This window comes from Erpetoichthys calabaricus, chromosome 12 (assembly GCF_900747795.2).
Source record: "Erpetoichthys calabaricus chromosome 12, fErpCal1.3, whole genome shotgun sequence".
NCBI classification, from domain to species: Eukaryota; Metazoa; Chordata; class Cladistia; order Polypteriformes; family Polypteridae; genus Erpetoichthys; species Erpetoichthys calabaricus.
Genome location: NC_041405.2, coordinates 36,357,553 through 36,369,675, shown reverse-complemented (window position 1 = coordinate 36,369,675; position 12,123 = coordinate 36,357,553). Strand labels below are relative to the sequence as shown.

The 12,123-nt window shown below is 38.0% G+C and overlaps 1 protein-coding gene across 3 annotated transcripts in view; it reads right to left on the bottom strand.

The window, feature by feature from the left end:
- Positions 1-11,256, bottom strand: part of atrx (ATRX chromatin remodeler) — a 387,366-nt gene extending 376,110 nt beyond the window's left edge. For 2 of the 3 annotated variants that reach the window (XM_051934358.1, XM_051934360.1), the window contains exon 1: positions 11,076-11,255. In XM_051934358.1, the coding sequence (XP_051790318.1) occupies positions 11,076-11,095 (20 nt within the window). In that variant the 5' untranslated portion in view covers positions 11,096-11,255. Of the gene's footprint in view, positions 1-11,075 lie in introns of all 3 variants that reach the window. The other variant, XM_051934359.1, reaches the window with a different exon arrangement.
- Positions 11,257-12,123: the final 867 nt, after the last annotated feature.

Sequence of the window (12,123 nt, the reverse complement as noted above, 5' to 3'; positions counted from 1 at the left end):
AGTGTTGGTGCAGCATGCCTACTGTAAAACATATACTGTGCCAGGATCACACAGTTTTCAAATGTGAAAATCTAACAGCACACTCCCGACAGCAAATGACGTGCAGCAGGTTGCAACAGTGTGTTGACTGCAAGAAAATCTGTCGAAGAATCAGCAGGGGTAAATGTTTCCAGACACAAAATAAGACAAATGATAATGCAAAAAGATATGAACTTTCAGTTAAAATAAAATCAGCCTATTACATAGCAAAGGGAGAACTATTTCACACAAATGAAACCACTTGTTTTGCTACAAAAAGAAAATAGTAGATTTCTCCAAAATGTAACAACGATGTTAGTTGTGCTGAACTAATTTCAAACATTACTGCAGACTTGGAAAAAAAAAGTCACGATGGAGCTTTGCCAGTAAATCTCTTTGACAGAAACTGGGAAAAAAACCTTAACATAAATACATTTAATTTTGAATTGTGTTTAGTGTGATTCTGAATACATAAACCAAATTGCGAATTTAGTTAATTTATGGAAAGCTGATCTTTTTAAGGAAAGCGTGCGTATTCATTGTACACCCATAGGCAAAATTCCTGCTAAGTATTTCATTTTTATTTATTACAGTTTATTTTAAAAGTATTATTAAATACAGTGGGGCAAAAAAGTATTTAGTCAGCCACCAATTGTGCAAGTTCTCCCACTTAAAAAGATGAGAGAGGCCTGTAATTTTCATCATAGGTATACCTCAACTATGAGAGACAAAATGAGAAAAAAAATCCAGAAAATCACATTGTCTGATTTTAAAGAATTTATTTGCAAATTATGGTGGAAAATAAGTATTTGGTCACCTACAAACAAGCAAGATTTCTGGCTCTCACAGACCTGTAACTTCTTCTGTAAGAGGCTCCTCTGTCCTCCACTCGTTACCTGTATTAATGGCACCTGTTTGAACTCATTATCAATATAAAAGACACCTGTCCACAACCTCAAACAGTCACACTCCAAACTCCACTATGGCCAAGACCAAAGAGCTGTCAAAAGGACACCAGAAACAAAATTGTAGACCTGCACCAGGCTGGGAAGACTGAATCTGCAATAGGTAAGCAGCTTGGTGTGAAGAAATCAACTGTGGGAGCAATTATTAGAAAATGGAAGACATACAAGACCACTGATAATCTCCCTCGATCTGGGGCTCCACGCAAGATCTCACCCCGTGGGGTCAAAATGATCACAAGAACAGTGAGCAAAAATCCCAGAACCACACGGGGGGACCTAGTGAATGACCTGCAGAGAGCTGGGACCAAAGTAACAAAGGCTACCAACAGTAACACACTACGCCGCCAGGGACTCAAATCCTGCAGTGCCAGACGTGTCCCCCTGCTTAAGCCAGTACATGTGCAGGCCCGTCTGAAGTTTGCTAGAGAGCATTTGGATGATCCAGAAGAGGACTGGGAGAATGTCATATGGTCAGATGAAAAAAACTCTACTCGTCGTGTTTGGAGGTGAAAGAATGCGGAGTTGCATCCAAAGAACACCATACCTACTGTAAAGCATGGGGGTGGAAACATCATGCTTTGGGGCTGTTTTTCTGCAAAGGGACCAGGACGACTGATCCGTGTAAAGGAAAGAATGAATGGGGCCATGTATCGTCAGATTTTGAGTGAAAACCTCCTTCCATCAGCAAGGGCATTAAAGATGAAACATGGCTAGGTCTTTCAGCATGACAATGATCCCAAATCCCGGGTAACGAAGGAGTGGCTTCGTAAGAAGCATTTCAAGGTCCTGGAGTGGCCTAGCCAGTCTCCAGATCTCAACCCCATAGAAAATCTTTGGAGGGAGTTGGAAGTCCATGTTGCCCAGCGACAGCCCCAAAACATCACTGCTCTAGAGGAGATCTGCATGGAGGAATGGGCCAAAATACCAGCAACAGTGTGTGAAAACCTTGTGAAGACTTACAGAAAACATTTGACCTCTGTTATTGCCAACAAAGGGTATATAATAAAGTATTGAGATGAACTTTTGTTATTGACCAAATACTTTTTTTCCACCATAATTTGCAAATAAATTCTTCAAAAATTAGACAGTGTGATTTTCTGGATTTTTTTTTCTCATTTTGTCTCTCATTGTTGAGGTATACCTATGATGAAAATTACAGGCCTCTCTCATCTTTTTAAGTGGGAGAACTTGCACAATTGGTGGCTGACTAAATACCTTTTTGCCCCACTGTAAATGTTATATATTTTAAACAAAATAAAGGTTTTTATACATTTATGAAAACTTTATACAAATCTGTTTTATTTAGTGAAAAGTCCCATTTCATGAATTTTGAGTTTAATTTCAAATAAACTGTTTTTTACAACCCATATAATCAATTAATTAATCAACAAAATAGTCAGTTTAATCAATTATCAAAATAATTATTAGTTACAACCCAGTACTGTGAATTGGGCTGGCTCTTTTGACCTGAGAGAAGTCAGTTGCAATTTTTATTTTCCTCTCCACCTTGTCCATCTCACCACAGCCTCTCTCATGTGAGACATTTTATTTCTTAATCCTACTGGTCTACATAACATTTAATAAATATCTGTTTTATAGCTTTTTCACTCTTTTAAATTGTTTATATACTTTTTGATGTAGCTGTTACTATTGAATTGTATTATATATGAAAATGTGCTATAAAAATAAATTGTTGATCATAGGTTTATTAGTTACAGTACAGTGAAAATCCTACTTGTATTGGTTACCAGTTTCTTATAGGACCGATTTTAAAATTCTTTTGTTTTTAGAGCTCTCAAGAGTTTAGTTCCTCAGTACTTTTCAGAATGTTTCACTTAGTATGTACCAAAACAGTGTTTTATTCCAAATGTTCAATCATAAGTAATATTTGTTCCAAACAAAATAAATATTGCCAACATTGTGAGCAGGCCGTGTTTCTTGCAAGTATCCGTTGTAAGACACATAACAGGAACAATCATAAACTGTCACAGGTACTCACACATTCTTCACTTCCTTCCTCAAATCCGAAGCAGAAAAAATCCCCAATCACTGATTTTTGCCTTCAGTAACACAGAAATGAAACAGTATCTACAGACTGGAATCAAAATCTTTTGACTTATTTGTGGATAGATATTTCATATTTATTGTTAGACACATACTCTCATTAAAATGTACATGTACTGGGCTAGTATAAAGTAAACAGAATCAAAAGGTAGTAGGTCCCAAATATTGTCACAGTTCACTTTAACAAACTCCTTAACATATATAGTCATATGAAAAAGTTTGGGAATCCCTCTCAATTCTTTAGATTTTTGTTTATCATTGGCTGAGCTTTCAAAGTAGCAACTTCTTTTAATATATGGCATGCCCTATGGAAACAGTAGTATTTCAGCAGTCACATTAAGTTTATTGGATTAACAGAAAATAAGCAATAGAATCATAACAAAATTAGACAAGTACATAAATTTGGGCACCCCAACAGAGATATTACATCAATACTTAGTTGAGCCTCTTTTGCCAATATAACAGCCTCTAGACACCTCCTATAGCCTTTGATGAATGTCTGGATTCTGGATGGAGGTATTTTTGACCATTCTTCCACACAAAATCTCTCCAGTTCAGTTCAATTTGATGGCTGCCGAGCATGGACAGCCTGCTTCAAATCATCCCATAAATTTCCGATGATATTCAAGTCAGGGGATTGTGACGGCCATTCCAGAACACTGTACTTCTCCCTCTGCATGAACGCCTTTGTAGATTTCAAACTGTGTTTTGGGTCATTGTCTTGTTGGAATATCCAATCCCTGTGTAACTTCAACTTTGTGACTGATGCTTGAACATTATCCTGAAGAATTTGTTGATATTGGGTTAAAATCATCCGACCCTCGACTTTAACAAGGGCCCCAGTCCCTGAACTAGCCACACAGCATGATGGAACCTCCACCAAATTTGACAGTAGGTAGCAGGTGTTTTTGTTGGAATGCGGTGTTGTTCTTCCGCCATGCAAAGAGCTTTTTGTTATGACCAAATAACTCAATTTTTGTCTCATCAGTCCAAAGCACTTTGTTCCAAAATGAATCTGGCTTGTCTAAGTAAGGATTTGCATACAACAAGCGAGTCTGTTTGTGGCGTAAGTGCAGTAAGGGTTTCTTTCTCATCACCCTGCCATACAGATGATCTTTGTGTAAATTGCGCTGAATTGTAGAACGATGTACAGATACACCATCTGCAGCAAGATGTTCTTGCAGGTCTTTTGAGGTGATCTGTGGGTTGTCTATAACCATTTCCTGATTACATTTCTTACAGTTGAAACTGATAGTTTAAACCTCTGAGATAGATTTTTGTAGTCTTCCCCTAAACCATAAGACTGAACAATCTTTGTTTTCAGATCTTTTGAGAGTTGCTTTGAGGATCCCATGCTGTCACTCTTCAAAGGAGAGTCAAAGGAAAGCACAACTTGCAATTGACCACCTTAAATACCATTTCTCATGATTGGACACACCTGTCTATGAAGTTCAAGGCTTAACAAGCTAATCCAACCAATTTGGTGTTGCAAGTAATCAGTATTGAGCAGTTACATGCATTCAAGTGAGCAAAATTACAAGGGGACCCAAATTTTTGCACAGACAGTTTTTCACATTTGATTTAATTTCATACAACTAAATACTGCTTCACTAAAAATCTTTGTTCGGAAAACACCCCAGTACTCAGATGTTCCTAGGAATTGAAAGACATACCACTGTTATATTTTTTGTTGAAAGGAGAGTAAATTATTATGCAGGCTGAGAGGGGTTCCCAAACTTTTTCATATGACTGTAGCTGAAATATCGCACATCCTAACAAATATCAATCAGCTGCATTTTAGCAAGAAAAAAAAAATGCAAAAAAAGTTCCTTAACTGTTCACATAACTTAAGTAAAAATTGTGGGATACAAAGAAAGAAATAAGGCCAACAGCATTATTGATAATACCTACTTTATATTTCCAAACTGTGTGAATGCAATACAGATAGCTTATACTAAATTAAACCCATTTCGGCAGAAATGTTTACTAAGCTACAGTGGTGTGAAAAACTATTTGCCCCCTTCCTGATTTCTTATTCTTTTGCATGTTTGTCACACAAAATGTTTCTGATCATCAAACACATTTAACCATCAGTCAAATATAACACAAGTAAACACAAAATGCAGTTTGTAAATGGTGGTTTTTATTATTTAGGGAGAAAAAAAAATCCAAACCTACATGGCCCTGTGTGAAAAAGTAATTGCCCCCTGAACCTAATAACTGGTTGGGCCACCCTTAGCAGCAATAACTGCAATCAAGCGTTTGCGATAACTTGCAATGAGTCTTTTACAGCGCTCTGTAGGAATTTTGGCCCACTCATCTTTGCAAAATTGTTGTAATTCAGCTTTATTTGAGGGTTTTCTAGCATGAACCACCTTTTTAAGGTCATGCCATAGCATCTCAATTGGGTTCAGGTCAGGACTTTGACTAGGCCACTCCAAAGTATTCATTTTGTTTTTCTTCAGCCATTCAGAGGTGGATTTGCTGATGTGTTTTGGGTCATTGTCCTGTTGCAGCACCCAAGATCGCTTCAGCTTGAGTTGACGAACAGATGGCCGGACATTCTCCTTCAGGATTTTTTGGTAGACAGTAGAATTCATGGTTCCATCTATCACAGCAAGCCTTCCAGGTCCTGAAGCAGCAAAACAACCCCAGACCATCACACTACCACCACCATATTTTACTGTTGGTATGATGTTCTTTTTCTGAAATGCTGTGTTCCTTTTATGCCAGATGTAACGGGACATTTGCCTTCCAAAAATTCAACTTTTGACTCATCAGTCCACAAGGTATTTTCCCAAAAGTCTTGGCAATCATTGAGATGTTTCTTAGCAAAATTGAGACGAGCCCTAATGTTCTTTTTGCTTAACAGTGGTTTGCGTCTTGGAAATCTGCCATGCAGGCCGTTTTTGCCCAGTCTCTTTCTTATGGTGGAGTCGTGAACACTGACCTTAATTGAGGCAAGTGAGGCCTGCAGTTCTTTAGACGTTGTCCTGGGGTCTTTTGTGACCTCTCGGATGAGTCGTCTCTGCGCTCTTGGGGTAATTTTGGTCGGCCGGCCACTCCTGGGAAGGTTCACCACTGTTCCATGTTTTTGCCATTTGTGGATAATGGCTCTCACTGTGGTTCGCTGGAGTTCCAAAGCTTTAGAAATGGCTTTATAACCTTTACCAGACTGATAGATCTCAATTACTTCTGTTCTCATTTGTTCCTGAATTTCTTTGGATCTTGGCATGATGTCTAGCTTTTGAGGTGCTTTTGGTCTACTTCTCTGTGTCAGGCAGCTCCTATTTAAGGGATTTCTTGATTGAAACAGGCGTGGCAGTAATCAGGCCTGGGGGTGGCTACGGAAATTGAACTCAGGTGTGATACACCACAGTTAGGTTATTTTTTAACAAGGGGGCAATTACTTTTTCACACAGGGCCATGTAGGTTTGGATTTTTTTTCTCCCTAAATAATAAACACCATCATTTAAAAACTGCATTTTGTGTTTACTTGTGTTATATTTGACTAATGGTTAAATGTGTTTGATGATCAGAAACATTTTGTGTGACAAACATGCAAAAGAATAAGAAATCAGGAAGGGGGCAAATAGTTTTTCACACCACTGTATGTGCGATCTGTAGCATTTTATCAAGGATAACTACTTTTCTATAAATAACAGGCCTGGGTAAAAGTATCGATTTTCCAATTAATCATTGTTTTTCATTTCATTTCAATATCGATTCTTAAAGTTTCAAGATCAAGATCGTGAATATCTAGCCTGCTCAATTACTATAAGTAGACTTTTTGCTCATCTTCTTTTTTGACATCCGATCCAGCAGATGTCACTAATGTGCCTGTTAATGCCATCTATGAAAAAAGCACTTTATTACATTGCATAAAATGGTGTGTCCTCAGCTGAAATTTGCACCTACACTTAAATCGGATACATGGACTTACTGCAGATTCAAACAGTGTGTCGGTAAACAACAACTGGATATTAGCAAAGCCGTATGTAAATTGTGCAACTCAGAAATATGTTGTAACACAATAAATCTGAGAAATAATTTTACCCAACATCACCCATAAATTTAATCTCATTCAACATCCAAACCAGTAGAGCCTAAACACTGCAGATGACATTTCGCTCCATACTTCCTTTTAATTTGCCTTGTGCCCAAAAAATAAAGTCTATAGCAGTTTAAATCTGTAGACATACGAGCCCTAGCACCATTGCTGCTGAAAAAAAAAAAAAAAAAAGGCTTTTGCCAAATGGTACAGGTTTTGGAACTGCAGTATGCTACACAAACCAGACAGCAAATGGGTTAAGTTATAGTACCTCGGCTTTATGAACATCTAAAGCAAAGCATCACCACGCCTCTCATGTCACTACATTAAAAACTACTGGGCACCTGTGGCGGATGTGCTGTAGACAAGAGCACTGAATGCCAGTCACACCGGGAGCAACCTTGCTGCCGAGATGGCTGGCTGTTGTTCCAAAAATATTTCAAGCATTTCCAATGTGCTCTTCCATTGCAGGATCACATCACTGCCACGTTTGTGTGTAGGTAAGTCCAATAAATGTTGCTTGTCTTTATGCACGTGGTTTGCTGTAATGCTATGGTGGAAAAATTGGCAATGTGCCTCACCCAGCCAAGAAGCTGCAACTGCTGGAATTTTCAGAGCAGCCTGCGATACCAAAGTTAGCGTGGGCGCAAAGCAGCTGACGTGAAGTAGCTCCATAAAGCTGTAGCGTACAGACCATATCAACGGCATCGTTAGTCACGACGGACATTTTTATATCCATTATGTTACATTCATCCAATGCCTGCCAACATACGTCAGCTCTAGATGTTCAATATAAAACGCTTCCTTTTTGTCTGATGTGGAACTGTGAGGACGCATTTCCGAGACTGATTAATATGACTGCTAGACATGAGCAACTGAAGATGTGTAACTTGTAGAATTATAGAATGACACAAGTCTTCCTTATGTATCTTAAATTTGGACAAATTCAAGATTATTTTAAATGTCCAAAAGAGAAATAAATTAGGCTAATAGTTTAGTTGAAGGGTGTCTACATTAGGGATGGGAATCGAAAACCGGTTCTTGTTGAGAACCGGTTCCCACTGTTTCAGTTCCTTGGAATTGTTTGCCATTTTTGCAAACGATTCCCCTATCGATTCCAGTCGCCTCGAATGACATCACCATGTTGCGTAGCGTCATTTACCCAGCAGGAAACATGGCGCCTAAGCGGCACAAGCGCTCAAAAGTTTGGTTATACTTTACGAGAAAGGATGACAACAGGGCAACTTGCAATACTTGCAAAGTAGATATTTCATCAAAGGGAGGAAACGCTACGAATATGCAAAAGCATTTGCTCACAAAACACGCGATAACCTTATCGTGTTTTTGATCCGCTCCAGACTAGTGAATCTCAAACCAGCAGCAGCGGTAACGTTTGCAGGTCCTCTCCCGTTAATACGGCAGGTAACTAATCAACTAACATTGCATATTATGTTAGCGCGATTTGCCTTACTGCAAAACCTGCTATTACTGTGCATTGCATTTAGATGACCATGACGAGAGAGACAGACAGAGTCTGGCTGGCTCAGATGCTGGCAGTTCTCGCTGCAGTCTATCGGTAGCTTCTCCTTTCACAGAGGCGGGGAAAAGTAAAATTTCCTTCCTGAAAAAGCAGATATGCTTATATTTCTGCAAAAGAATTGTTAATTCTCCATAGTTGATGGTTGCAGAATTGCACAGTGCACAGTTCCATTGGACTTGAGTTGATTGTATTTGTTGCTGGCTGATGTAGTTTTATTTTTGAGTGCTCAGCTCATATATACTTTTAAAAAGGAGAGTGTAAATCGATAGGAGAATCGATAAAGAATCGAATTGTTAAACAGAATCGAAAATGGAATCGGAATCGTGAAAATCTTATCAATTCCCATCACTAGTCTACATGGAGATTCATAACACAAAAATAGGTTACTGAATAACATTTATTACTTAAGAAGCAATATTTGATTATTTTATAATATTATTCACAAGATGAGACAATGTCACTGCATTGTATTAAAACAAGGAGCTCCCATGATATCTGTGGATTCTTATGTGGTGATACATGTTAGTTACATTATAGTGAATTTTAAATGAGTGCAGTGCTCAGAGTAATAATATTTTGTTCCATATCTTGCAAATACTGATGTTAATTGCTCATTACTAATTAAGTATTGCTTCTTAAATGTCATTCAATGCTTATTTATATGTTATGACGCCCTTCAAATAAGGTTTTACTGAAATTTTTCACATTATATTAATGTTCTCTATGCGTGATTAAGTAATCTCTAAAAAACTAATCAAAAAAATGGGGACATTAGTCCTGATACCCACCCCTAATATGTCACTTTCACTAAGTAACTTCTTAACTATGATAAAAACTACTGCTTTCAAAATTAACATATAATATTCAGTTTTAATAAGTCACACCAGGTAAATGTATTATTCTGATCCTGCAGGCTTCCATTTGTTTAAAAAATCTTTTGCAAACTGGCACATTTCCAAGGTGAAGTTAAACTTACTACAGTGCAAGTAGTGTTCAGGTGGATGTACATGTACAATGACCACCAGCCAGCTAATGTTATTAAAAATAAGAAAAAGCTCATAAAACACATTGTTCTTAAAAACTGTAATGTATTAGACAATGTGATGTAGTGGTTAAGGCTTTGGAGTTCAAACCCTCCTACTAACACTGTGCAAGTCACTTCACCTGCCTGTGCTCCAATTGGAAAAACAAAAAAGAGATGTAACCAATTGTATCATAAATGTCGTAAGTCATTTGGATAAAAGCATCAGCCAAATAAGTAAATGTATTAGCCATAAGTCCCTAAAAAATATTAACAGTAGACAGTGAAGATTCAAATACCTACATTTTAAGCAATGATCGCACAGAGAGCAGCATGTTCAAAACATCATAAAGATATGCAGATTGAATTTAATGTGGCCCCAATTGCATTATAAAATAACCAGATGCAAATACACAAAATATAGTTTATCTTGTTGTTTCGGTGAAAGTTGAATAAGGTAATGGCATTTTAAATTGGATCAATAATAAAGTTTCTACGCCAAAAGACTGCAGAAGACAGAATGACAGCAGTGTCAACAGACATGTAAACAGTTTCTGCGGGTCACTATTCTTTCCTTCTACTCAAGAAACTCAGCACGAATTGTATCGAATTGGACTCGTGTTATCGGAACGGCATTAGCTGCAACAGAAAATTTAGAGCATCACAATTGTCGGCATGGCTTCCAATCCTCGTGTTACTCCAAAACATGCTTCAGCGTAAAACACAAACTGCTGTTGAAGTGATGACAGCGAAATCAAAAGTTGACATCATGCGCAGCTTTACTTTTAACACTGTTTTGTACATACTACCAACAATGGTTTTGAAACAGCTAAGCACAGAGTACATCACACCTAAATAAAATCTCACACTTCTGAACAGAGCTCAAAAGAAGTACATTACTAATGCTGCATTTACTCACAAAAGAAACACACAGGCATCGATGTCTGTGAACAAGCAAGGGTGACAGTTGCGGATAGTCCTAGTACTTATTCGTTCATTAAGATTATGTGTGAAGGATAAACTGTGTCACTCCATACAAATCATGGGTCCTGATCTACACGTGACAATATCTATTCTGTGACATTCCGGTGTAAGCACGTTTTCTGACTTCTGCACAAAAGTAAACGATACTTCTGGAACGGACTTATTACACCGGGACATACACTACTAGTAAACGTGGAGAAAAAATTCTGAAAGTGATGCTCAGATGTTACACCCTCTTTCTTACAAACTCGCAGCACAACTATATTTATACGTCGTCTTACAGGAATGCAATAAGAGCCCGCTTTCCTTTTGTAACAGCCGTGATGAACCGGGTCACTACGCAAAATGCCGGACGGTTCACATTGTACATTTTGAAAAAAAAGGCCCGCAAATACGAGAAAATCAGTTCAGAATGCTACCTTTAACTTTTACCTTTTAGGCTCTGTAGTCATCTCTTGCTGATCGAAAACACGAGGGGCGCGCTTTGCCTCTCATTTGGAATTGGTATCTTGGGAAATTTGCACAGGTTTCGCGATTAAACGGGAGAGTAAATTAACAAGAGGCAAGCAAACAAAGAGGGAGCGCCATCTTGCCGGATGGATGGGGACGCACTCATTTGGCGCGTCCTCCTCCAAGAGCACGAGCTTCCTGATTGGTTTCCGGGGCTGTGCTCTTCATTTTTCATTGGTAACCCCAATATTCTTTCCCTATTGGTCTCCTCAAATATCTTGAGTCAAAGATTCTTAATTACCACTGGCTGAGACTAACCCACATATTTTTCCGGATTGGACGAAACCCTTCTTCACAAAGCCAGGCTTGTGTTTAATGTCTAGTTTTCTTTCTCTGTAATTTTGTCTTTCTTAAAACCGATGTCCACCGGACTTAAACATATCTTTGGAGTCAGGTATTGTTAGAAAGCTGAAATTCTCTCGTTGTACTTGTCACACAATGATGTGCTCGTGGTAGCATACATAATTGATGTTTATAAAGTTACCGTTAGAATTCTCGCAATCTTCTAATCTTGCGTTATGCAGTCCGCCCAGCACGTAACGTAGTGTTATAGAAGGCGCCCTCCTGTGGAAATGGCTCTTGAAAAACACAATTTAGGCCGTTTACGATAACAATACTACAGACATGTTTTCAAGCGTACATGTTTATAATTCTAATAATAACAATGACCTTTGCAATAGTGGATTGTCTTTTTTTAGTTATTACTTCTTTAAGAAAAATGAATGATCTCATTTTATATTAAAAACAATGTTTATTCATATAGTACATTTTCATACAAACAATGTAGTTCAAAGTGCTTTACAAGATGAAATAAAAAGAGATAAACAAGATTAGGCAATAATATTATACAGTATGTAACAAAAAAAAAGGTAAGGTCGGATGGCCGGGAGGACAGAAAAAATAACAAACTCCAGTTAAGCAGGAGGAAAAAAAAACAAAAATCTGCAGGGGTTCCAAGGCCAAAAGACCG